We start from the raw sequence: 27742 nt of genomic DNA, 5'->3' as shown, positions 1-27742 counted from the left end.
GCTCAAACTTGGCCAAGCAGAGTCAATCTGGTGCTTTTCTTGAACGATAAGGGAGAGAGGTCTCATTCCTAAGATTTTGCCCACCTAGGACTACTGAAGTTGGCGGTTACTCTGCTATCTCTGTCATTTTGAGGAAAGAGTCAGCCCTGTGAAGCCAACACTAAGGACAGCAGAACTGAAATATGGGGAGGAAGAGAGAAGAGGAGGAGGAGGGCAAGAGGCACTCATGCTTTGTATCCACACTGTACCTGAAGAATTTTTCCGGGACACGAGACAAAATAGTCTCTTTTTATTTAAGGAGGTTTGAAATGGGATTTCTATACTTGAGTCTGCAAGAGTCCTGCCTTATATAAAGTAAAATCTGTCAACCCCATCTCATCTCTGAAAGGATTATCAAGAGAAGACACATATTTGGCTTTATAAACTTCCTTTTGTTAGATTGTTTACCTATGGGTTTCCCCCACCTTTCCCCTTAGCTTCAGCTGTATGCTGCCTTCTCCTAAGCAAATATTGCAAATTATGTAAGGATTTTCCCAATTTCCTGCCTAGATTTGGGCCCTGGTCTCATTTACTTTAACACATGTGTTCTCGCCACTAGGCTACACAGCCTCAGCATTCTCCTCTGGAAAAACGATTTCACTGGTTAGTGCCTGTCCCACAGAAGGTGTTCAATAAGAGAAATAGCCCTAATCATTGGAGAGAGTGAGCGACTTAGTGAAGATTACATAGTTAGAAAGTGGAGGAGCCTTGATTCCAGCTCAACTCTGCCCACATCAATTCCACACATTTCTTAAACATGCTGATAAAGCCTCCTAATCAGATGCATGTCCCTCCTCCCATCTAAGGCAACCCTCCCAGTCCCTCAAGACCTTCCTCAGGCATTTAACCTCTCCCTCTTCATTACAGCCAGTTGGCTTCATGGATTCCCTCACTGCCCACATTTAGACTACTCAGACTTTTCCATTGTCAAATCCATAAATAAACCCATTCAGCTCCATAACCCTTCCCAAAGACTATTTACAGTTGTCATCTTTACTTCCTCATCACTGTGCTCATGAAATCACGTATTCCAAAGCCACCAACAACCGTTCGATTGTTAAGTCTAAAGCTTTCTTTTCCTGATTCATTTTATGTCACTGTTAAAGCATATGTAACAGTATCAAATGCCCCCTCGTTTTTGAAAGCCCTCCTTCCTTGGCTTCTATGATTGGTCATTCCTTAAATATTGTTGCTATGGGGGCTTGTCTCTGGCTTCTTACCCTCCACAGGTGATCTCAACTCCAATTACCATTTGCATTAGAGACAGTGAGCTATTTCCCAATGTACATTCTCTCTCTCTCTCTCTCACTCTCTCTCTCAAAAAATTAACTCGTTATTGTTGAAAATGTTCTCTTTTTACCATGATAATACAAATGTTAGCTGGACAAATAAACCACTCAGTATAAAACCCCCCTTTCTACTTTTGTTTCACCTCGGCATAGCCATGTGGCATTAGTTCCATGGAAATGTTTGGAAACAGGCAAAGGGAAGTCAGATGTTATAGGCTGCAGTGCTGTGTTCCTTGTTATGCTATGCAAAACATCTAATAACACCATCCTCTGTGATACCTTGGAAGGTGAGTATAATCCAGCCAAGGAGAAAGGGTAGGAAAAGACTTAGGTACTGATGTATGTTGACTGCATCTTGCTGCTTTTAGCACAGTCCTATGAAGGCGATGAGCTCAGGCAGGAGGTATCCATTTGGAGGCAAAGATGGAAGGGAACAGAACTCTGAAAAGGGGGATGTTTTCTACTTGCTACCTAAAATCTTAACCCAACAACCTAATGTGGATCTTATAGGGTTAAACAAAGCCATGGAGCCTAGCCCTGGCCGGCGTTCTCAGTGGTTAGAGCATCAGCCCACCCACCAAAGGGTCTCGGTTTCAATTCCCAGTCAAGGGCGTGTAGTAGGTTCAGGGCCCATGTGGGAGGCAACCAAACCATGTGTGTCTCTCACATCAATCTGTCTCTCTCCCCACCTCCACTCTCTCTTAAAAACACACACACACACACACACACACACACACACACACACACACAACACAATGGAAAATATAGCCTTGGGTGGGGATTAACAACAAGAAAAAGCCATGGAGCCTCTGTACTCCAGATAGGAACAATGAAACCATACTCATCACATCTAATACACGTATCAATTCTAAGATACAGCATTTTTTATGAACTAGTAAGAAATAAAAATTTCCAATGACATAATGCTTTCTTATTCCTTAGAATTTTATTTTGTTAAGAGCTCATAGATGCCAAGACCGGTTTGGCTCAGTGGAGAGAGCGTCGGTCTGTGGACTGAAAGGTCCCAGGTTCGATTCCGGTCAAGGGCATGTACCTTGGTTGCAGGCACATCCCCAGTGGGAGGTGTGCAGGAGGCAGCTGGTTGATGTTTCTCTCTCATCAATGTTTCTGACTTTCTAACTCTCTCCCTTTCTCTCTGTAAAAAATCAATAAAAATATATTTTTTTTAAAAAAAGAGCTCATAGATATGTTTACAAAGATTTTAATGATATGATTCCTTGTGCATATTGTTGGGGCCCAAGACAGGTCCTCTAAAACATCCCACACTGGCATATTGATTACTGTTGTTAAAGGAAAAACCACAAGCCCAAAGTGGCATCACTTGTGCTAGAGCCATGATACCAAACCTAGATTTAACACCTGACTTAACTACAGTTTCAACCTTTACCAGAAATGTAATCTTAAATCCCAGTCTGGAATTTTCTGGTCAACACCAATGAGATAACGGTGGTTGGCAAACTCATTAGTCAACAGCCAAATACCAACAGTACGTTTGAAATTTCTTTTGAGAGCCAAATTTTTTAAACGTAAACTATATAGGTAGGTACACTGTTATTAACTTAATTAGGGTACTCCTAAGGCTTAGGAAGAGCCACACTCAAGGGGCCAAAGAGCCGCATGTGGCTCGCGAGCCGCAGTTTTCCGACCACGGAGATAACCTATCATGTGGGTTGTCTCTATTCCCCATAGAAAGAAGAGGCAATATGCATGATAAAAAAACAAAACAAAACAAAAGCCCTTGTCATTCCCTTCCTCCAACAGAAGATGTCCTGGTCTAAAAATAGTCATAGAGATAATTCTGAGAAATGTGTCATCAAGAGATTTCATCGTTGTGCAAACATCATTGGATGCACGTACACAAACCTAGATGGTATAGCCTATTGCTTTTAGGCTACAAAACCTGTATAGCATGTTACTGTACAAAACAACACGAGATTACATCAAGCCCAAGATAAAATGATGGCATCAAGAGATGCAGTAAACATGAGATGTATGAGGTTGTGCAGGTAGAACATGGCATACTGTTTTACAGCAAACTTTTTTTCCTAAATAGAAGAGTGGACTCTAATGATAAAAAGTTTAGTATAGCCCAGCCGGTGTGGCCCAGTGGTTGAGCTTGACCTATGAACGAGGAGGTCGAAGTTCAATTTCCAGTCAGAGCACATGCCCAGGTTGCGGGCTCAAGCCCCAGTGTGGGACATGCAGGAGGCAGCCAATCAATGATTCTCCCTCATCATTGATGTTTCTATCTCTCTATCCCTCTCCCTTCTTTTCTGAAATCAATAAAAAATATTTTTTTAAAGTTTAGTATAATAAATATATAAACCAGTAACAGTCACTTATTATCATCAAGTATTAGGCACTATCCATAATTGTATGTGTTAGACTTTTATATGACTGGAAGTGCAGCAGGTTTATTTATACCAGCATCACACAAGTATGTGAACAGTGTATTGCTCTAGTCTATGACGTTACTAGGTATTAGGCAATAGGAATTTTTCAGCTCCATTGTAGTCTTATGGGAGCATTGCTGTATGTGCTGGCCGTTGACTGAAACATCCTTCTGCAGTGCGTGACTGTAAACCTTTCTTTTGCTAACTCCCTTGCCACACACTAGTCTTCCTCTGAAAACCTTCATTTATTACCCTTTGGAGCACGCTTCTGGTGCTAGGCGGGATGTTGCCTGATTGAGGAATCACTTGACATAGCTAATTAGATCTTCACATTTACTCACTTGAATTTTGTTCTTTAACATGCTGAATTATGAGTGAATGAAGGCCAACAAGTTTAGGGATTTTTTGTTTTGTTTTGTTCTTTAGAAGAGGGATGGTTGGTTTTCTGAGGATCATGGTGGGAAGGGTCACACTGACACCTTTTCTCTTAGGGCCTCTGAAGGTGCTAATCTGAGGGGCCTTTGCTGACCTCCTCAGTAAATAGCTTCCATATCGCGCCCACTCCCCCCTCTCCCCCCCGACACACAGAGCTATTGCTCCGTCTTATTATCTTTATAGCTTAGCACTCTCTAACATAATCTACATATTTATTTATTACTTGTTTCTTCCCCTCAGAAGCACCAGGAGAGCAGGGACCTGGAAATCATGCTCCAAATGCTACGTCCAGCACATAGCATTTCTAAAGAGACACTTAACGAAGGAATGAACCCCAGAAGGGGCAGCTAGGAACGCAAGAACAAATGACAGGAAGAAATAAAGGGAAATTGAAGATGAAATAGACATGTGCACCTCCCCACCCAACAAACTTTCAAAAAGGGGACTTGAACTCTGCTGATGGGATGTATAATTGAGAGTCAGCAGGAGACTCCTGGATCCTCAGAGACCTAGGCTCAGATCACCAATTCCAGTTTGTCTGAGTTCTTCCTGTCCCAGACTGTATACTGAGGGGTTTGCACCTTCAGCACTGACCTAGGCTCTTCTCTTACAACTGCTGTCCCCACTGGCTACCATTCTCCAAAAGAATGCAAAATCCATTCTTTTCACCAACTTGCACAAAGGCATAAAAGGTCCAGTTTCAACAGTCTTTCCCTTCTTTTGGGTAAACTTTACTGAAGGTTACAGGGAGTGTCTCATTGTGAAACAGCCTTGGCAATTCTCCACCACCTCTCCTACCCCTTTGCTCTGAAAAGTGAGTTCCTCCCGGGCTTCCTGCACAGCTGTTCCTCCAGCTCTCCCAGGGGATTGGGTCTCTCAGCGCCAGCAGCATGTCAAAGTGCAGTACTTACTCCAGATAAATAGGTTTTCCCTAAGACAAATCCTGGTGAACAGGATGGCCTCCACATCACTGCACTAGTAATAACGCAAATGGCAGGGCTCCTTAAAGAAAGAAGGCAAATGTACGCAGGGGAAAATGTTGCTTCCGTGGAATACAGTGCATTGTTTTTGTTTGTGTGTGGGTTTTCACGGGCTTGCAGTGGCTCATCCCCTCTAGGCAATCCATGGTTCCTCAGGCTAGATTGACAGGCATCTTCCCTATGTCACCCGACTTTACTGGACATGCATCTATCTCTTTGTTGGGTTGGTCTCTTCCCCCAGTTATCTGTGGAAATGAGCCGGTGGTTTCCTGGTCAAGCTGCCCAAATGGTAATGCCTATAATGCCTGGCCTCCCATTTCCTATTATTAATAACTAGCTAATTACAATGGGAAAAAAGGAACTGTTTACAGAGGTGTGGGCAGAGGTAAGCAGCAGGGGTGGTGAAGCACCCACCCCAAAAACAACAAAGGGAAAGTGATACCACATGTAAGGCTCCCTGGTCAGAGGGCGGGAGCTGTGGCCACACGTAAGAGGAACACAAATCATGGCCTGGCAAGAAGGGAGCAGTGGAATAGAAACCATGACTTTCTTCTCCTCTTGTCCTCTAGTTATAGAACAGAAAGGTAGTTCACCTGGCACTAGCAGAGTCAAACACTAAACACAGACTTGCAGTGGAGGAACATTGGCTATTTTATTATAAATGGCACCATTCAGGAGAACGGGAAGTTAATACTCAAAAGCCTGGATCCCCCCATGGTAAGCAGGTTAAAGATTATATAGGGCAAAATCACAAGACACCAGGGGATTCGGGGTTGTGCTGGGAGCTGACTGGTCGGAGGTGAGGTAAGGGTAATGAATTATTTCTTTATGTCTTGAAGACAGCTCTGAGGTCTTTTCCAGCGGCCCTCTGGTTTCATGGGAAAATAGGCAGGGGGTCATTCCAATTAAGGCTCAGAAACTGAAACACAACTTACGTCAAGACTAGGTCTCTGAAGGGGTGGGGGGTGAGGGAGAGAGAGATGATTTCTAGAGCTATGATTTAAAACTAAATTTAATCAAAGTCATTAAGGACCCTTGGTTTCACTCTGAGCCCTATGCAGCCAGAAGATAGTGGAGTCGGGGTGACACAGCTAGCTTGTTTTCCATTGTTTTTTCTACTCTTCAGTCAAATCAGCCCAACAAAGATGATAAATTCTCAGTGAATAGGAGGATCTGTCCCAGATATCCTACATAATAAAAGCCTAATGTGCAAATTGTCCCCATGGACTGGGAGTTCGACTGGGAGTTTGACCAGGGGGTGGGGCCAGCTGGCTAACCGAGGGAAGGGAGGCCTGGGAGGCCTCAGAGGTCCCGGATGGCAGCCATCAGCTGCTCGAGACCCTACCCGAGCATGAATTTCTTGCACTGAGCCTCTAGTGCAGTGGTTCTCAACCTTCCTAAGGCCGCGACCCTTTAATACAGTTCCTCATGTTGTGGTGACCCCCAATTTCATTGTTACAAATTGAACATAATTAAAGCATAGTGATTAATCACAAAAACAATATGTATTTATATATGTGTTTTCCAATGGTGTTAGGTGACCCCTGTGAAAGGGTCGTTCGACCCCCAAAGGGGTCGCGACCCACAGGTTGAGAACCACTGCTCTAGTGTTACATATAAAGATTTTTATTGTCTTAACATGTACTTTATAGCTACATAATTAAATATAGATATAATATAGCCCTCTAGTAAAGATAATATAAAAGAGATATCCTCCCAAAAAAGGAGATATCACCCTTGGATTACTTTCTCTACGTCTCTTACAGTGTTATGCCCATAGTGCTCCCTGTAAGATACTTTTACATAAGTCTTACCGGCCGCCATGTTAACAGACATCTGAAAAAAATCCAATGTTCTCTCCAGCTTCTGGGCCCTAAGGCTTTGATCAAAAAGAAAAAGATTGATGCCATTTATATATGTTCTCATATACCCATTCTCTGTATATTGGGTGGGAATTTGTGAATATATTCTGGAGAAAAAGAAATACATGTTATAAAACAGTTGGACTGGCTTCTAGAAGAATAACCTTCTAAAATAAATTTCAAGGTTTCTGTTGGGCTTTTGTGCTTCCACACAAGTTAATGTTTAGCTGAGCACCTGGACATGTTCAGGTGGAAAGCAAATAGGGTTGCTCAGAGTTGTACACAGAGGTTGAGGGAGTTGAATATTACTATGCATCATGGCGTGAGAAGCATTTGGAGCTCAAGGGAGTGGTCTGGAAGGAAGAAAAGAAGAAAAGAGGAAGGCAACATGAAGGGAGGCTGGAGTAGAGTTGTGGAAATGGCTGAGGGACAAATTTAAGGATGTCTAATATTCAACTTCACATTGTTTCCTCCCAAACCTTTGGTAAAGTTGGCTTCAGGCCAAACATGTGAGTGGTTCTGACAAGGAAATCCTAACAAGGAAATAATTTTAAAAACACACAGCATCCTGGCTGGTGTGACTCAGTAGGTTGAGCATCGTCCCATGAACCAAGAGGTGGCCAGTGCGATTCCCAGTCAGGGCACATGACCAGGTTACAGGCTCGATCCCCAGTAGGAAGCATAAAGGAGGCAGCCAATCGATGTTTCTCTCTCTCCATCTCCCTTCCTCTCTCTACAAATCAATAAAAATATATTTTAAAAAAACACAGCAATAATGATAAAAAATAGATGCCCTTTAGTGAGCAGCTCTAGAATGTCCTGGACATTGTGTTATACCATCTAGGTCACAGTCACCCGGTGACTCAGGTAGTATCCTCCCTCTTTATTTTTTATTTATTTTGTTAACCCTCATCCAAGAATATTTTTTCCCATTGATTTTTAGAGAGAGTGGAAGGGGGAGGGAGGATAGGAGAAGGAGAGAGAAAGAGAGAGAGAGAGAGAGAGATTGGTTGACCCCTGCAGGCATCTGCAGGCATCCCATCTGGGGCCAGGGATAGAACCTGTGACCCTTTGGTGCGCAGGCTGATGCTCTAACCACTGAGAACACCGGCCAGGGCTAGTCTGCCTTTTTAGGTAAGGAGACTGAGGCTCAAAGAGGCCAAGTAACACATTCAAGGTCACACAGCCATTACATGGCAGGGCCAGGACCTAAAATCAGAACCCAAGTTTTTTTCATTGTACTATATTGCTTCCCCATATCCCCTCTGCACTGTCCTTATAAAACTGTTGTCTAGAGGCTAATGGTCATTGACAAGAACCCTGTCTTTCTCTAAAGTTGCCCATTCCACAGTCCATTGATTGTAACCATTGAATGTTTTTTCATGTGAGTCAGATCTCTTTCTAAGTTTCCACCCACAAGTCCTCTATCTGCTGTCTGAACCACTAAGAATGAATTTAATCATTCTTTCACAGAGCAGGCACTCTAATATTGGAAGATATGGTATAAAATTGTACCAGGTTGGTCCCTATCATACGTGTTTGTAAGAGCAGGAATATCCGAAAGGGAGCCTATTTGAATTGCATGCGGCTTTATTCCCAACTATGTAGATAGAACATTACTTAGTAATTACTTAGCACATTAGTAGGCATTCAACAAATATTCATAGAATGGATGAAAGCCGGTCAGAGGGGGGAGGTAAGAATATGGTTAGTGAGGCAGCAAACATATAAATGAGATAATTCCTCCTCCCTCATTACTTTCTCTACATATCATAGTCTTATGTTCATACTGCTTCCTCTAAGGTATTTTTATCAAAGTCTTAACTACCATGTTAACAGAAATCTGAAAAAGAAAAAATGGTTAGAGGCACCACTTTCAGAGAGTATGTTAGGTTCTGCTTCCACCCCATCCCCTCAACTATCTACCCTTGTTTCCAGGTGGTCAATATTCTTCAAGCTAAACTTGTGGGTCTAATACACCCTAAAAAGAGACTCTCATCTCATTCTTTAGACGTAGTTTCTACAACTGAAGATCTGACCACCATAGAGGAATGAATTGCTATTTTATGCCATAAGTATAGACTACATATCTGTCTCAGCAGCCATTCCAGAACAACTGCTCTGTCTTACTCCTCGAACCTTTGGAATGTTTGAACTGGGCAAAATAACCTTTAAAGTGGGCCAGAGCAGCTCTGTTCTCCAAACAACTGTTTGTAAAGCTAACAGGAAAACAAGCTTCCGACAAGGACTGATCATTAAAGCCATTCTTTATAATCAGTAAAGAGCCATGCATATCTGAAAAATGACTTCGCTTTATTAGTACCAATAGAAATTCCTTTTACCCATGTATTTCCCCTTCTTTTTCTCATAAAACCCTCTGCCTTCATTCCATAATCAGAATGCTGTTTGGGTTCATGCTGGAATCAGTGCTTCCAGAATATTTATTTTGTGTGTGATCTCAAATGCTTGCTGCCTCTCACTTTGGATTTTTATTTTCATATATATATATACATATATATATATTATATATATATATATATAAATTGATACATTTCACACCCATGGAGAAGTAATTTTGTTGCATCTAAGACATACCATAAAGCACTGGGGGTGGATAAATGGGGAAGCAGCAGTGGAGAGAAGGGACAGCAGTGTTTTTCACTGTATCCTTTGCAGCTCTATCTACGCGATTAAACCAACATTATAAACTGCCCAGTGTTATATTCACTATTTAGAAATCTGGAAAAGGTGGTGACCCTCAGATGACAGGTACAGAGATGGGCAGCTGAGTGCAGGGGGTGACATGCACTGGGAATGCCCGCAGGTACTGCTCCAGGTTGCCTGCCAGTGACGTCCTCGTGGGGCTGCTGTCACTGATGTGTTGAGGGCCACACTCCCCAGGGCTCACCGTTCGTCTGCATGTGCCCCTGCTCGGCCAGCGCGGCTCCTGAGCTCTCTGGGTCTGTTTCCCCTCCGGTAAAGGTGGGGCTGGCATCGCAGAGGAGGCTTTCTGGACCCCGCTCCCAGCAGGACCCCGCGCAGGCCCGTCTCCGAGCCTCCGGGCCGAGGCAGAGGCAGCAGGAAGGTGGGATCTGTCCCCAAAGGGCGCGGGAAGGGGGCGCACCACGCCGCCGGGGTACTCAGCGCCCCCGCCTCGCCGGCTCTCCCGGAGGAGCGGGGACCGGCCCGGAGCCGGGGAGGCGCGCCCGCCGGTGCCGCCCCGCGCGCTCCCGCCTCCCTCCCTCCCCTGGACCCGGCCCAGCGGCGCGGGGGGCGGCGGCCGCGGCGTGACAGTTGCCGACAGAGCCCCGCCCCCGCGGCTCGCCACGTCCCGCACGTCCCGCCGCCCGAGCGGAGCGCAGCGGAGCGGCCGCCTGGCGCGCGGGCTCGGCTCCCTGCGGGCTCGGCATGCGGCTGGCGCGGCTGCTGCGCGGAGCCGCCTCGGCCGGCCCGGGCCCGCGCGCCCGCCGCAGCCTCGCCTCGGACTCGGCCTCCGCGTCCGGCCCGGTGCCCGAGCGCGGCGTCCCGGGCCAAGTGGACTTCTACGCGCGCTTCTCGCCGTCCCCGCTCTCCATGAAGCAGTTCCTGGACTTCGGTGAGTGCGGCCCGGCCTCGGGCCTTTGTGCGCGGCCCCGGCCGCCTCCGAGCCCCCGCTTCTGCACCCCCGGTCCCCCCCGCCCCGCCCCAGCGCCTTCGGGGCTTCCTTCCTCCCTCGGGGCCGGTCCAGACGCTCAGGTGCTGGGCCCGCAGGTCGGATCCATAACCGGGGCGTGTGCCTTGTTCTGGTGATTGCTGAAAACCCGAAGGGCCCGGCCGAACGGCCGCCCGCCCGCCCGGCCGCGCACGTGTGCAGGTCCGCGCCGGCGGCCAGGCCCCTGCCGAGCCGGGCCTCTGGGAGAGGGCACCTCCGGGGGTCGTGGCACACAATGCAGAGTGAGGATACATGCCCCGTTTGTATGATGACTGCTTACAACTGGCCTGACGGTAGGGGAAGCAGGTTATAACCGGCCCGGTGTCTCCTGGAATGTTTTCCTTGTCACTGGCCTGCGTGTTTCCACCAATAGCCTGTTCATGTCATCAGCAGCAAATAAGTCTTGAGCACGTGTGAAGTGCACGAGTGCAAGATGCACAGTTCACCCCCTGGAAGCGACTACCACCTTCCTCTTTCTCTGCCGGGTGCTGGGTGGTTTTTTGTTTGTTTAATGTGTTTTCTAGAAAGGATACAACAGATTACAGAGGAATTGCAAAGTTAGGCCCTTTGACTTCTCATGATGGGGGTGTTGAGGGGAAAAGGCAAAAAACTCTGATACACGCTAATGAAGTCATAAAATTTAAGTAAAACAGTTATCTCCTGCATTGTGAGTGCTGTTAGGTCATGAACGGATCACTAGTGGGCTTGAAAGATACCAGCATGGCTGGCAGCTTTATCTCAAAGTTGTGGTTTACAGGGGCAACTTTTGGGGGCTCATGTCCTCGGATTTTGTTTTTATATTAAAATGTCCCTAGTGTGGTTAAGGGGTCAAGTTGGCCTTGTTTACAAGTATACCTTTCAACGTTCACAAGAAAATGTTTTCCTTTAATACCATCGTTCCTGCTGTTGACAATCTAATTTCTGTTAAGGTTGTCTCTTGCAGAAATAGCAAGATTAAATTAGTGACTTTCAAATGCATTGCTGATGTGATCTAACTCTTCAGTTTAATTTAAAATGGAACTGCTTGCCAGGGGACGTTCTACAGTGGGCCTGTTTAGTATCCTGATAGAGGAATGGAGGAATGAGCAGGCTGCTTTCCTGGCATTAGACAATTGAATAGGACCTGCTGGGAGAGACGCTGGAAGGTGGTTGCTGAGCGGGCATTGGTATTTTTTTGCTCTCTGTTGCCTGAAAGCCCTTCTCTACATCTACTCTTTGGTTATAGTAATTAGTATAGTGGTTCCCATGCACATGACAGAATTTCTCTAATTAGCATAGTGGTTCCTGTGCGCCTGACAAGATTTTCTGTTTCTTAGACAGGTATTCACTTCTTACAAACCAAGACTTAGGAAACATGTTGTAAATGATGGCAGCAGCAGTTTGTATAGGGTAGGCTTTGCAGGTCCTGTTAGACTCCTCACCTTGCTCGGACTTGCTCAGGTTGCATTCGTTCTAAGACAGGAAATTACAGTAAGGATGCAAATAATGGAGACAGGAAAGTTTCTTCATTGCTCTACATAGCAATTGGAATGTCAGGAATTGGAAGGTTTATTCCGGATGCCCTAGAGACTGGGTTATCTCATCCCTCGCCCGCCTTTACTTACCCTGTCATTATGGTGATGCTACCCCTCTGATGTTTCTGGCCAAATAACTCCCTCTGTGTTTCTCCCTGCCTCTTGGCTTCCGCTGCCTTATGGCTTCCACTTACTGCTGTTCCCACCGTGTCTGGTTTCAGGATCTGTGAATGCTTGTGAAAAGACCTCATTTATGTTCCTGCGGCAAGAGTTGCCTGTTAGATTGGCAAATATAATGAAAGAAATAAGTCTTCTCCCAGATAACCTTCTCAGGACGCCATCAGTTCAGTTGGTACAAAGCTGGTAAGAGTCCCATGTTGGCAATTTCAATGGGGTTGTGGACTAAACTCAAGTTAAAGCAAATAAATCCTTTTTTTTTTTTTTTTTTTTTTTTTTTTTACTCTTTAGTAGAATCTTAAGGTTGCTCTTTAGTAGAGTCCTGGATGCTGCCACTCCTTGGTTTTGAGAAAAAACAATCAGAACTGCACAGAAATGCAGACACTAAGCTTAAGATTTATGTTATTCAATCTGCAGGGATGTTACAATAATATATGCCATTTGTTGAAGTGAGGAATTTATGTACAGCACCTTTAAACCTTTCCACACCCTGCCCAGTAGTCATTATTATCTCCATTTTACAGATGACGAAACAGGTTCCAACAGATGAAGTTTTTTTTTTTTTTTTTTTTGCCTAGTACTGGAACTGGGATTCAAACCTGGATTTCTTTGTTTCTACTATGCTTTGCTGCAGTCAGAAAGATGAAATATATTAAAAAGTGCATATATTATTATAAACTGAATTTATTTTATTGAAGTATATCTTTATAAATCACACAAGTTAAACTCTTTTTCATTTAAAAAACAATTAGAAGTTATTGGAATCGTATAGAAACTGATTGATCTCTCTTCCAAAAAATGACAAGAGTTATAAAGGGTGTACACCATATGTGGCCACCTAAATACATTCTTCCTTGTTAATGTTATTAACTTAATAGCTCTCTTAATCACTAAATGTTTTAAACAATCAAGTCTGTCAGAGTTCAGTTTAAATGGAAAAAAAAATTTAGCTGCAAGACATTTCCTGATAATGATTCATGGAGATCCTTGCTTTCCTTTTGTAGGCAGTACAGTTTGTGCAAGAAGCTGATGTAACATCAATTTTAAATAATAAGTGAAAGAGAAGATACTTTTCTCTGGAAGCTTATTCCTGTGTTTTTTTTTTAATTCTTCATTAAAAAATAGCATATGTTGCAATTTAAAATCTGATCTGTGCCTAATATGTTGTAAGTATTCAGATCTCTCTTGAATAAAAGAGCACAGTTTTTCTTGACAATGAAGAGAAAATTAATAGTTAAAGGATACCTGCTGGTATCAGAATCACTTAACTCTGGAATGTAGAGAGGCAAGTTGTTTGTCAACAACAGCTTTCCAAACCAACATATGGATTTGCAGATTTTAAAAACCCTTTAATTCCCTCCTCCCCACTCCCTTCCCCACATCTGCTGTGTTAGGGCAGTTAAACAGACCTTATACTCATGAAGGTCATTGAATGACAGCGGGCTGTTTTAGCTCAGGCCCTGCACTGCCTTTGTGCTTGGTGGTATGACCTTGAGAAAGTCATTTTGACTTCCTTTATTTGGCTCCTTCCTTAACAGGTAATTCACTACCTTGAGATGTTAGATAAATTAAAACCTACATTCTCATGACTTTTGTGTTTTTGTTCAGTTCTGTTTAAAAGAACTAGGTGGTATAGATTGTAGGCTTTTAACAAATATTTATTGATTGGACATGAACATCTAAAATTAAGGATTAAAACACAGACCTTTAAGTTAGACTCTTAGGCCAAGATAGACTGGGCTGTGCATTTTACAGAGGCTAAGACAAGGCATTTGCCCATGATCACATAGCTATTGGTTAGAAACACAGTTCTCATGACAATCATCATTTATACTGTAATTTACAGTGGTAAGTTTAGGAAGTTTAAAAGCTATTTTAGCCCGGCTGGTGTGGCTCAGTGGTTGAGTGTCAACCCATGAACCAAGAATCACTAGTTTGATTCCTAGTTTGAGTCCATGTTGGGTTGTAGGCTCGATCCCCAGTAGGGGGCATGTAGGAGGCAGATGATTGGTATTCCTCTCTCATTGCTGTTTCTATCTCTCTGTCCCTCTCCATCTCTCTCTGAAAAAAATGAATAAAAAAATGAAAGAAGCTCTTTATTAAAATAGCTATTTTAGAGTATAGAAGTTTTAAAAAAATAGAAGAGGTAGGAAATCTTATAATTCTTTAGTCAAATTTAACCTATGCTTTTAGGAGAAAATGTGCACATTCTGCAAGTTTGTGCCAGGAACTTTGCTCAAATGTGATTATGTATATAAATCCCACTTCAACCATAATTTAGAGCACTATACTAAATTAAAAAATAAGAAATGTTAAAAATCCCTTTCGAGCATTTTCACAATATTGAACTCTCAAAGTGTGAAAGAGCAAGTTTACCCTGTTGATTTGTATTTTAGGTATATCCAGAGTCTTCAGGAACTTCTTGATTTTAAGGACAAAAGTGCTGAAGATGCTAAAGCTATTTATGAGTAAGTATACTATCTTGACCTAATTCTGAACATAATTTTTGTACCTTTTAAACATCATATAAAAATATAAATTGATTAACTTTTAGTTTCCCACTGTAGTGGAACACGTGGCAGTATATTTGTCTAAAGCAGCCCATACAGGCAAGGCAAGTAAACATAAAGCAGGAAATTGTACTGGGGAACAAGAAATGCTTCACGCTCCTCTGATCTCTAGTGTAAGAAAAAACACAGCTCAAGTGTGGTGGTCAACAGATACCTAAGATGTGGCCTCAGTGCCCCCTGATGGAAGGTGAGGACTTTTCACCTGGAGAGCGCAGGCATCTAAAGGACAGCCACCCTCAGCTCCAGCCAGCCACCCTCAGCTCCAGCCGATCATTGCCATACTGGAACGCCACCCAGATCATTTAAGGTTTTTGTGTGTTTAAAGAAAAGTCACAAGTCTAGATTTTTTTGTTAATCTTCCCCTGATGATATTTTTTCCATTGATTCTTAGAGAGAGTGGTGGAAGAGAGGGATGGGAGAGAGAGAGAGAGAGGGAGATAGAGATGAGAGATGAGAGACACTTTTTTTGGTTGCCTCCCGCATACTCGGACCGGGCTGGGGATCAAACCTGCAACTCAGGTATGTGTCTTTGCCTGGTAATCGAACCAGCAACACTTTGGGGCATGGGCCAATGCTCTAACTACGGAGCCACACCAGGCACACATCTAGATTTTTAATGTAAAATCTCCCAATTTTGAATGATAGACAACTAATTAAAAAATTTTAAAAATACTGAAGGCCTACAGAAAATGTCTGTGGGTCTCTGGTTTACGACCTGTGGTCTGTAAGATAATGTAAGTAATATGACCAACATATCAGAACGGGCAAACGCAAGTAGTCCCCTCAGGCAGTTACCTGCTTATTCCAATGACTGTTGGTCAAAAGTTGGAGACCACCTCTTTTGTTGTCCTCAGTCTTTAATACATTTCTTTGACTGTCTGTAAAGGTGATGGCAACACTTAATTTTTAAAGCTTCAGTTTTATGATTTTGGTCTGAAAATAACATCAGGATGTACTCTGTGCCTACTTATGGAGCACATTTTGCATGAATGATATTTAATCTTTAAAACAGTTCAGTTGAGATACTACTTTCTGTGCAAAGAGATTAAGTAACTTAAGGTAGCATAAAGGTCAAATAGCTAGCAAATGGTGGGGCCCAGATTTGGACACAAGTAGTCTTAAAAGTAAACATTATGTTACTTTTATGTTACATGGATTATGTTATTGAACCTTCTGGAAACAATCATTCAGAGGAGTTCAGCGGAATAATACTGTTTTGTATTTTAAAAAAGGAGAGAAAGGTGATGCCCTAGGCGGTTGCTCAGTGGTTAGAGCATCAGTCCATGGACTGAAGAGTCTCTGGTTTGATTCCTGGCCAAGGGCACAAACCTCCGTTGAAGGTTCAATCCCCAGCCCCGGTCTGGGCATGAGCAGGAGGCAACCAATCGCTGTGTTTCTCTCACATCAACGTTTCTCTCTCTCTCTCTCTCTCTCCCTCCCCATCCTCTCTCTCCTTTCTACTCTCTCTAAAAAAAATCAATGGAGAATGTATCCTTAGGTGAGGATTAAAAAAAAATAAAAGAAAGAGGGAAAGGTGAAATAAACTAAAAAAGGGGTGACTAGAAATGATGAGATGTTTGCTGTTTTTGAGGAGTTTTCTTGTTTGTATTTTGGATTAACAGTTTGGTTTTGAAGCTAATTACAAACTAGGAATTTCAAAAGTGTTTTGAGCTGTGAGAGCATCATTGGAATCAGTTAATAGTACTCAAGATGATGACTGAATGGGAAAGCACTCATTCAAAAGTGTAAATTCTGATGGGTATGTTACAGAATGGATTTTATTACTTCCTAATTAAGACTCCTTTTCTCTCTTATTTAGTTCTTTAAATTATCTATGCAAGAATGTCTTCTAAACGACAGAAATGGGAAGGCCAGATGATTTGAAAATTTTTCTTTTCACATAACAGTTGACTTTTCCTCTCCCATTTTTAAACTTATAGGATGAGTGAAATTAGAATTCTTTCCTACTTTTCTGTTCTAAGTGGTTCTTTCTCTCTTTGAGCCCCAGGGACTAGTTCCAAAGCAGACAGGCTTTATTGGCTCATTCATCTTCATTCCTTACAGAGCATGTGTTCCCTAGAAGCAAGTGCTCTGTCTTCTCTTAGACTGAATGTCCCTGAATGCTGTCCTCATAGCGAGGGCTCGGATGACCCCAGCTGACAATGGTTAAAGGAAAACCATAGTATTTTTAGGATTATGTTTTGTTGCAGCCTTACTTTTAAGACTTTCAAGAAAATAAATTTCAAACGTTTTATTTTGGAGGTTCTTACACCGTTACAGACTCAGTATATTTAACGATCTGAAATATATTTACAGAAGTGTAGGACAACATGCACTGAGGCTTCTTTTGCTGAATTAGGGATTGCTTGCCTAGTGTAGTTGGTTAAACTTAGACTTTAGTATTAAATTCACTTGTCAAATACTTGGCTGTATTGAGAGACAGGTTTGTTTAGCTTTACAGATACCGTGATACGGATCAGGAACCGACACAATGACGTGATTCCCACCATGGCTCAGGGTGTGATTGAATACAAGGAGAGCTTCGGGGTGGATCCCGTCACCAGCCAGAATGTTCAGTACTTTTTGGATCGCTTCTTCATGAGTCGAATTTCAATTAGAATGTTACTCAATCAGCACTGTAAGTGTCTGGAAGTCAAGAAAAGAAGCTAAATAAAGTATATTGGTATATTTTAAATTATTTAGAAAACTTCCCTTTAAGGAAGATGTTTAATTTTACTTTTTTTATGTATTGAGAAAAGTAAATAGACTGCTATACAAAGGAGGTGTTTTTATTGAATGTAAAAATACTGTGTTTATATTTAAGAAAAATGTTTGTTCTATTGTTCAAGTACCACTTAGAGAAACAGTTTTCAAATCTGGAAATGGGCTTTGGATATTTTACTTTATTTTATTTGTCTCTGATGTTTCATTTCTTAACAGCTTTATTGTTTGGTGGGAAAGACAAAGGAAGCCCATCTCACCGGAAACACATTGGAAGCATAAACCCAAACTGCAATGTAGTTGAAGTTATTCAAGGTAAATACTTATATTTCTCCTTTCAGAAAGGATGTAGGAATCAAAATTGTTGAGTGCTAGTTCTCGCTATTAAAACAGCTACTTATATCCTGAGGTAAAAATGTTAGGAGTGAATATATGGGTTTGCAAATAACTTTATAATGTTAATTGTGCTCTATGTTTAGGATATTTGCTTATACAATACTCTGTTAGGTAAAGTATGGTGATATTACGTGGGTATCTGTTTCACTTCAAAAATGTTAGGCCCCTTTCCCCTTTCTAATACCCTATCTAGGAGCCATAATTTGTAATTGGTTTGCATCTTTCCACATGTTTTTCTGTTTATACCACATACTAGAGGCCACTTGGCCTGGCCTGTGCCCTCTGGCAATCCGGGACCCCTTGGGGGATGTTGGATAGCTGGTTTCGGCCTGATCCCCACTGGCCGATTCAGATAGGAGGGAGCCCGATCCTGTGCGTTGAGCGACTGTCCCCTGGTGGGCAGTATGCGTCATAGCAACTGGTCGACCAGTCGTTCGGTTGTTCGGTCTCTTAGGCTTTTATATATATAGATGTGGGTTTTGCTTCTTGTTGTTTTTTTGGTATAGTATCTGTCATTTCTCCTTTATGGCTATTAGGCTTTGTCATGTCATATTTAAAAACTAAGATTTTTAAAGTATATTTTCTTCTATAAAAAGTTTGAAAATTTCATTTGTCAGTCCTGTTGCCACCTTAATGCATGAAACAGATATAAAGTTATTTAATGCGTTTTTGTTGTTGTTTTGATTCACACTAGATGGCTATGAAAGTGCTAGACGTCTTTGTGATCTGTATTATATTAACTCTCCTGAACTAGAGCTTGAAGAACTAAATGGTAAGCCTGATGCTGTCTATTCCTCAATGATCACTGTTTTGATGACTTGAGAAGGAATGATAAGGATAATTTAGATTTGTTTTAATATAAAAGGACTTTTCATCAACTTCTTCATATGAAAGCTGAGTGAGAGCAATCATGTTAAAACATTTGTGTGTGTGTGTGTGCGTGTATTTAATATAGTTGGGTTCTTTCTGAAAGACATTTTGGTCTTCCCCATTAAAAAATTTTTTAATTGATAATGTTGATTCTTTACTTATTTTTGGTTTTCTGGTTAGAAAAAAATGGTGCCAAGAAAATTCCATTTGACTTTTATATGCACTTCAATAATGTAAGGTTTACCCTAGAGCCGTGGTCGGCAAACTGCGGCTCGCGAGCCACATGCGGCTCTTTGGCCCCTTGAGTGCGGCTCTTCCTAAGCCTTAGGAGTACCCTAATTAAGTTAATAACAATGTACCTATCTATATAGTTTAAGTTTAAAAAATTTGGCTCTCAAAAGAAATTACAATCGTTGTACTGTTGATATTTGGCTCCGTTGACTAATGAGTTTGCCGACCACTGCCCTAGAGTATTTCTACTTCCTGAGTTATAAATCACTGTTTACTGTTGAGGAAGTAGAAAGACTGGAGGTGTAAAGAAGAAATAAAGACGCTCATTTATTTGAGAATCTGTTTATCTCTAATGGTCTTTATTCACCCTGACAGTGCCTTTTGGAAAAAAAAAAAAAAGTGGGGGGGGGGGGGTAGGTGCCCTGGAAGGAGATTTATGAGTCTTACTGTTTTCCTAGAGGTAGGGTAGTTTAAAAGGGGGAAAACATTTCCTAAGTTAACATGACCCTTTGAGAAGAATAAAATTAAGCAGTTTTTACTAAGTTGTATTCTGGATGGCAGTGGACATTACCCAATTGAAAATAGAATTGTTGGGTGTTTTTCTAAAGCCATATTCATGCTTTTGGTCCATAATGGTACATTCAGTAAATAAGAACCACAATGCACCAGTGATAATTTGGGAACCTGAACTACTCTGGACAGTTTCCAGGTGTCCCACCCATGTTTCCAAGGGGTGTTTTATTCAGAGGGAATCCAGTGTGTTGGCTACTTTAGAATCCTAGGGCGTGGTGAGCCTTATTCCTTTGCTCAGCCCAAGGTTCTGTTTTATACACTATCTGCCCACCAGGTCCACCTGGGCACCTGTTAAATGGTTGAATGGAAAATCAGCATCTCTGGATTAACTGATGCTAGCTTAATTTTTTTTCTTCAGATTTATATCCATGGAAATGCCTGAAATAAAACAGGAAACATTCCACCTGGGTGAAACTTTTTTTAAATGACTTAAAAAAAGAATGTATTTATGTAAGTTGGACCATGGAATTTATAGACTGTAATACTTTTTTTTTCGGAGAGTAAAATTTTGACCTTAAAAAGACTGGCCGTCATAGAGAAGAATAGGAAGAAGGGTTGGTTATTATGCAGGACTCATGTTGTCACTGTCAGGTATTAATCTAAGTGAGCATGGGGTTCAAACACTAATACAGTGAAGAACTGGTGTGGCACTTCTCCCCCAAGTGATGCTATCCTCCATAGTAAATGTTTTCTTTTCATTACTACACAATATATTCTTTAAAATGCTTTAAGCACATCTCTCTGTACTTTTATATTTTTCTCTTCTGCTCTGTAGCAAAATCACCAGGACAGCCAATACAAGTGGTTTATGTACCATCCCATCTCTATCACATGGTGTTTGAACTTTTCAAGGTTTGTAAAATAATATTACATAACCTATATCAGTCCTTTCCTGAGGTTAGGAATCTGCTCTGAAAGTTAAATACTCTACCGGGTTTTCTTCAGTTTAATTAAAAGATGTCATTTCATGTTCAGCGTCATGTCACATTCCTGGAGATCAGCCTTTTGACAGCACTGAAGGGCACCTCAGTGTGGTGCTAAGCTCAGCTTGGGGAGGCAGAAAGACCTGGGTTTCAATTCCAGTTCTGCCACTTAATTATGTGTGTGACCTCGGCCAAGTCGCTCAACCTTTCTGAGCCCCTGTTTCCTCTTCTGGAAAACAAGGGTATTACTATCCAGGTTAATATGAAGATTGGAGACAACATACTAAATGTCCAATACAATGTCAGCACAGTGTAGGTGCTCCTAAAGGTTCTATTTTTTAAAAAAACAAATACTTAGAAGAATGATTCTTAAGTTTCCACCCGTAAAGGACCAGAGTCCTACTGCTGTATACTTTCTTTTTTTTTTTTTTTTGAGAAAGTCATTTATATTGATGTACAGGGCTTCTGCTGTTATATTTTCTCTTTACAACAAATTTTGAAAACTAATAAAATTATGCTAGTAATGTTGAGAATACATTTTTCCCCCAATAACACTTGCTGGTGGGCAGGAAAGTGGGTGATGAGAAGTGGTACGGGCCCCTGAGGCTGACAATGGCACCCGAAGTCAAGCCTGTAGTCTCTCTTACTTTAGTTACCTTGTCTTCAGCCAACAGAAAATTAGAAGAGGGAAGATGTGGCTTTCAGCCTGATAAGGAAAATATACCGAAACAGAAAAACTGATGGAATAATAATGTCTTAGAACAGCAAGGGTTCAAGAGTGCTCTTTTGTTCTGACAGCAAGAAAATATCTAAAATATCTAATCCTTCCAAAAATCTTTGAAAGTGATTAAATAAATGATTGGCACTTAAAGGATTAAAACTAATTTTTCCCTTGAAATTTCAGAACATAAAGATCTTGTTCCCCGTGATGCTTAATAAAAGAAGTACTACCATATTATATAAGCGATTTTATATAATGTCAGTAGTAATAGCTTCCATATGGAACCTGATCTTAAGTGGCCTTCAGTAGAGATGATAGAATCTGCTCCTTGGGGAGATGCAATACTGATTGGTGTGCCCGGTCACACTTATTTCCAAAGTCAGTCCTGACTTTTGCCTTTTTTGCTTTATCGAGTCTTACCAATTTCTACTCCAGTGCTACATGCCATGTTACCGTTTAGTGCTTATGACATGTTGGCAGTTTGTACGCTGTATCCTTTAAAAATTGTTCCAAACAGTTTTACATGTAAATGTCCTTAGTTTCAAACTAATGGTAAATTGGATTAGTTTATATCATTATAAGACCATTGCTGTAAATAGTATATGAAAATTTTTTTTTCTTAAAGCAATTTGTGATAAAATGTTTCTTATAAAAAGAAATGAAAGTTTTCAAAAAATAAGATTTGTCTGTTAACTATTAAATCGTAAAAACGTTTGGGTAAATTTTTCTGCTTTAATGTAAACTAAGTTTAAAGTGTTAAAACATCTGATTTTGCAAAAATCTATAGAATTTAGTTGAAATCTTTAAATCAAAATGTCTCCCAACTCCAAAACTGACTTCATAATTTTTTTTAAAGTAATTCTTTAAATATGGTTATAAGAATAATGATTCTTTGGCATATTTCCATCAAATTAAAACTTCTAAAATTTCAAGTAGCGTATATTAGTTGAAAATTATAATTACTTTCTCTGTTTTTAAAAGTTGTATTTTAAATATAAACCTACTGTATTTCAGAATGCAATGAGAGCAACCATGGAATACCATGCTGACAAAGGTGTTTATCCACCTGTTCAAGTCCACGTCACACTGGGTAGTGAGGATTTGACTGTGAAGGTAAATGCTTTTTCTTTTATTTTTTTAAGTTGATATACAGGCATGCACATAATTTCTAGAAGGCATAATTTATTATTAGGAGAAATAAATCCTATCCCTTATACCTAATAAGCACATTGCTTCATTTTTCTGACAGATTATGGAATTATCCCTTGAGTCTATTTCTGTTCTGGTCCCTAATTCAGATGATTCAAGTTAAAGTAAATCCTGGAGACAGACAGCTTAGCAGTGATCATGAATATCCACTTTGATAAATCTAAAATATTTGGGTATTTGCAGTGTTATGCAGATAGTAAATTTTTCATTTAAAAAATATGTTTTTATTGATTTCAGAGAGAGGAAGGAAAAGGGAGAGAGAAGTCTTCTCCCTTTTTGGGGGGTCAGTCTGGCTAAAAGTTGTAAATTTTGTTAATCTTTTTCAAAAAACGAATTTTTTATTTTGTTGATTTTTCTTCACTGTTTTCAACTCTGTATTTCATTAATTTCAACTCTAATCTTTATTATTTTCTTCCTTTTGCTTACTTTGGAGTTAGTTTGCTCCTTTTTTAGTTTCTTAGGATGAAAGTTTGGATTATTGATTTGAGACATTTTACAGTTAAAAATGTCCCTCTAGGCCAGCGGTTCTCAACCTGTGGGTCGCGACCCCTTTTGGGGTCGAACAACCTTTCACAGGGGTCACCTAAGACCATCGGAAAACACATATATAATTACATATTGTTTTTGTGATTAATTACTATGCTTTAATTATGTTCCATTTGTAACAATGAAAATACATCCTGCATATCAGATATTTACATTACGATTCATAACAGTAGCAAAATTACAGTTCTGAAGTAGCAACGAAAATAATTGTATGGTTGGGGGTCACCACAACATGAGGAACTGTATTAAAGGGTCACGGCATTAGGAAGGTTGAGAACCACTGCTCTAGGCACTCTTTCTGTGTATCCCATACATTTTTTATGTTGTGTTTTCATTTTCATTCATCTCAAAATATTTTCTAATTTCCTTGTGATTTCTTCTTTGACCCATTGATTATTTAGTAGTGTGTGTTAATTTGCATATGCTTGTTAATTTCCCTCATTGTGTTCTGTTATTGATTTCTAATTTTATTGCATTTTAGCCAGAAATACAGTTGTATGATTTTAATCCTTTTACATTTATTGAGACTTGTTTTATGGCCCAACAAATGCTCTACCCTGGAAAGTGTTCCATGTGTACTTGAGAAAAATGTGCATTCTGCTGTTATTACATGGAGTGTTCCATAGATAGTTGTTAGGTCTTGTTGGTGTATAGTCTTGTTTAAATCTTCTATTTCCTGTTCTTCTGTTTAGTTGTCATAGCCATTATTGAAAGTAATACATTGAAGTCTCCAACTATTATTTTGAATGGCCTATTTCAATTACTGTTAATACAGGATTTGTTTGCCATTTTGTCATATGTAGTCTCTATATCTTATGTCTCTTTTGATTCTGTATTTCTCCATTCCTGATGTATTTTCTGTTAAAATGTTTTCTGATGAACCATTTTAATTTTCTCCTTGTTTCTTTTTTAAAAAATGTTTTTATTAATTTGAGAGAGAAAGGAAGGGAGAGGGAGAGAGATAGAAACATCAATGATACAGAAACATCTAATCAGCTGTCTCCTGCATCCACCCTACTGGGGATCGAGCCCACAACCCAGGCATGTGCCCTGACCAGGTATCGAACTGGCAACCTCTTGGTACGTGGGTTGATGCTTAATCCACTGAGCCATGCCAGCTGGGCATGCAATTATCTTTTAAATAAGATAGGAGAAAAAATTTACAAACAAAAAATATACTTATACTATCCTTTATATTTGCCTATATAGTTACTTTTCCAGGTAAATATATGGTCTTTATTTCTTCATGTGAATTTGATATGCTGTCTAGTGTTTTTCATTTCAGGCCGAAGCATCCCCTTAATGTTTTATGATAGGGCAGGTCTACCAATGGTGAACTCTTTCAGTGTTTGCTTGTGTGAGAACTAGAGGCCTGGTGCATGAAATTTGTGCACGAGTAGGGTCCCTAGGCCTGGCCAGCGATCAGGGCTGATCGGAGCCTTCTGGCTGCCAGCCAGGGTCTTCCTTCCCCAGCTGCCTGCTGCGAGCCAGGGGTTGTTTTTTCACTCTGCGCCATCCCCTGGTGGTTAGCGCACGTCATAGTGAGTGATCAGTCTCCTGGTCGAACTCCTGTGGGGACACTTTGCATAATAGCCTTTTATATATATAGACCAGAGACCTGGTGCACGGATTCATGCACTGGTGGGGTCCCTCGGCCTGGCCTGTGCCCTCTCGCAATCCGGAACCCCTCAGGGGATGTCAGAGAACCAGTTTTGGCCTGATCCCTGCAGGCCAGGCTGAGGGACCCCGGGCCTCTAATATGCAAATAAGATTTTTGGTTAATCTCTTTCCGCCTTCCCCCCTCCCCCCTTCCCTCTGAGGTTCATTAGTCTGTTCCATGTTTCCATGCCAGTATGTTGAATGTATGCACCCTGGTGGTCATTGCACGTCATAGCTACCAACTGGTCGGCTGGTCAGCCGGTCGCTTAGGCTTTTATATATATACTAGAGGCCCGGTGCACAAAAATTTGTGCACTCGGGGAGGTCCCTCAGCCCAGCCTGTGCCCTCTCGCAGTCTGGGACCCCATCAGAGGATGTCCACCTGCTGGCTTAGGCCAGCTCTCTGGGGGATCAGGCCCAAGCTGGCAGTCAGACATCCCTCTGGCAGCCCGGCAGCCCTCGGGGGATGTCCACTTACCAGCAGGGAGCAGACCTAAGCTGCAGTCAGACATCCTTAGTGCTGCTGAAGAGGCGGGAGAGGCTCCCGCCACCACTGCTGTGCTGGCAGCCATCAGCCTGGCTTGTGGCTGAGCAGAGCTCCCCCTGTGGGGGCTCACTGACCACCAGGGGGCATCTCCTGCATTGAGCGTCTGCCCCCTGGTGGTCAGTGTGTGTCATAGTGACCAGTCATTCCCAGTGGTTCTGCTGTTAGGGTCAATTTGCATATTACCCTTTTATTATATAGGAGGATAGAGGCCTGGTGCACGGGTGAGGGCCGGCTGGTTTGCCCTGAAAGGTGTCCTGGATCAGGGTGGGGGTCCCGCTGGGGTAGCCTGGCCAGCCTGGGTGAGGGGCTGATGGGTGTTTGCAGGCTGGTCACACCCCCTTCAGGGTGGGGGTCCCTCTGGGGTGCCTGGCCAGCCTGGGTAAGGGGCTGATGGGTGTTTGCAGGCTGGTCACACCCCCTTCAGGATGGGGGTCCCCACTGGGGTGCCTGGCCAGCCTGGGTGAGGGGCTGATGGGTGTTTGCAGGCTGGTCACACCCCCTTCAGGGTGGGGGTCCCCACTGGGGTGCCTGGCCAGCCTGGGTGAGGGGCTGATGGCTGTTTGCAGGCTTGCCACACCCCCTTTAGGGTGGGGGGTCCTCACTGGGGTGCCTGGCCAGTCTGGGTGAGGGGCCGAGGGCTGTTTTCAGGCTGGCCAAGTCCCCCTGGCAAAGGAAGCTCCCAGCCTCTCCTTTTTTTGTTTTTTGGTTTTTTATTCTGGGATTTATTTACCTTCTATAATTGAAACTTTGTTGCCTTTTGTGGAGGCTACAGCCAGCCTCAGGAAGCTTGGCTTCCTCCATCACTGGAGCAACCAAGCCTCCTGCTTACTCCAGTTCCGTGGCTGCTGGCCACCATCTTGGCTGGGTTAATTTGCATATAGTCGCTCTGATTGGCTGGTGGGCGTGGCTTAAGGTGTAGCAAAGGTATGGTCAATTTGCATGTTTGTCTTTTATTAGTGTGGATAGATAGATGTCTAATTTTTTCTTCATTTTTGAAGAATAATTTGGCTGGATATAGACTTAGTTGTTAGTCTTTTTCTTTCAGCACTATGAATATGTCAACCCTGCTTAACCTTAGGTCCAGCTTATACAGAAACTCAAGGTCAGTCAGAGGTGAAAGCTTAGGGATCTGTTCAGGTTTTTCCTGAGCATGAACATAGCCCTAGGCATTAACATGACCTTCTGGATTCTCAGGACATGTCTGAGCTTTTTAAACCCCTTTATATATATCTCATTCCCTAGCTTCCCTTATTAAGCTTTTTGATTGGCCTATTGTTTGCCTTAACTGTTGTATACTGACTCAGTTGGCCCTAAAATTTATTATCTCTAATTTTTCCTGTTTTCTCACTTTTTAATTTCTTTGTTTTTGAAATTACATCTTTATTGTTGAAAGTATTACATTATGTCCTCTTGTTCCCCCACTGACCCTTGCTAATCCTCCCCCACTTCCCCATCCCTCACTCCAGGCCTTCACCACCCTGTTGTATGTGTGTGTGTCCATGGGTTATGCATATATTCATACAAGTTCTTTGGTTGATCTCTTCCCACCTACCTACCCACCTCCTCCTTCCCTCTGAGATTCTACAGTCTGTTCCATGCTTTTATGTCTCTTTAAAAAAAATTTATTTAGTAATTTTTAGAGAGAGAGAAAGGGAGAGAGATATTTGTTGTTCCACCCATTGATTCATTTGTTGGTTGACTCCTCTGTGTGCCCTGACCTTCAATCTTTGGTGTCTCAGGAGGATGCTCTAATCAACTGAGCTACCTGGCCAGGGCACCTCTAATTGTTTTGGACAAATGTTTCTGATAGTGGGAAATGGGTTCATGCAGTATTTTTTTGCATTGGGAGCTCAGAATTGGGTCAGAAAAATGCAGTGGCTGCTAGGCTGCTGATTGCATTCTGACTGCATAGTATTATTGTTGGGGATGGATGGGAATAAGGCAGTTAAAACACCACGGATCTCACTGTTGTTTTTCTTGACTGCATGCTCCCAAGATTGCTACAAGACTTTGGTTAATTTCCAGAGCTGAACAAAGTTGATTCTGACATTTTTTGCCTTTTTCCTGGTGCTCTGATGGAGGAGAGAATTTTTGGAGCTCCTTTCTCCACTATTTTTGCTGACATCATTCTTGCTGTTCCTATTGAGAATACTTATGCTTATTCCAATTCCCATTTCTTTGTATGTGACCAATCTTATTTGTGAGCTTTTAAAGTCATTTTTTTAGCTCTATTCAGAAATTTCATAATAATGTGACTTGGTGTAGGCCTTTCCGTTGGGCTGGACCTTGATACTTTCTTCCAGTGGTCATATTTGGAGGATGTTGGGCTTTGTGATATGATCCTCTCTTTTTTCATATCTTTCTCCTGTTGCTGT

The 27742-nt window shown here is 41.9% G+C and overlaps 1 protein-coding gene across 2 annotated transcripts in view; it reads left to right on the top strand.

Moving 5' to 3' along the window:
- The first annotated feature begins 10388 nt into the window (after nucleotides 1-10388).
- PDK1 (pyruvate dehydrogenase kinase 1) overlaps nucleotides 10389-27742 on the top strand; it is a 33372-nt gene continuing 16018 nt past the window's right edge. For both annotated transcript variants that reach the window (XM_070422748.1, XM_070422747.1), the window contains exons 1-8: nucleotides 10389-10614; nucleotides 12446-12587; nucleotides 14798-14869; nucleotides 17425-17609; nucleotides 17912-18007; nucleotides 18783-18860; nucleotides 20538-20614; nucleotides 22421-22519. In XM_070422748.1, coding sequence (XP_070278849.1) covers nucleotides 10428-10614; nucleotides 12446-12587; nucleotides 14798-14869; nucleotides 17425-17609; nucleotides 17912-18007; nucleotides 18783-18860; nucleotides 20538-20614; nucleotides 22421-22519 — 936 coding nt within the window. In that variant the 5' untranslated portion in view covers nucleotides 10389-10427. The remainder of the gene's footprint in view (nucleotides 10615-12445; nucleotides 12588-14797; nucleotides 14870-17424; nucleotides 17610-17911; nucleotides 18008-18782; nucleotides 18861-20537; nucleotides 20615-22420; nucleotides 22520-27742) is intronic.

Source organism: Myotis yumanensis, unplaced genomic scaffold (genome assembly GCF_028538775.1).
Source record: "Myotis yumanensis isolate MYYU_CA2020_CCGP unplaced genomic scaffold, mMyoYum1.0.hap1 SCAF_8, whole genome shotgun sequence".
NCBI lineage: Eukaryota > Metazoa > Chordata > Mammalia > Chiroptera > Vespertilionidae > Myotis > Myotis yumanensis.
The sequence above is the reverse complement of the archived record's forward strand: the minus strand, read 5'-3'. Positions and strand labels throughout refer to the sequence as shown.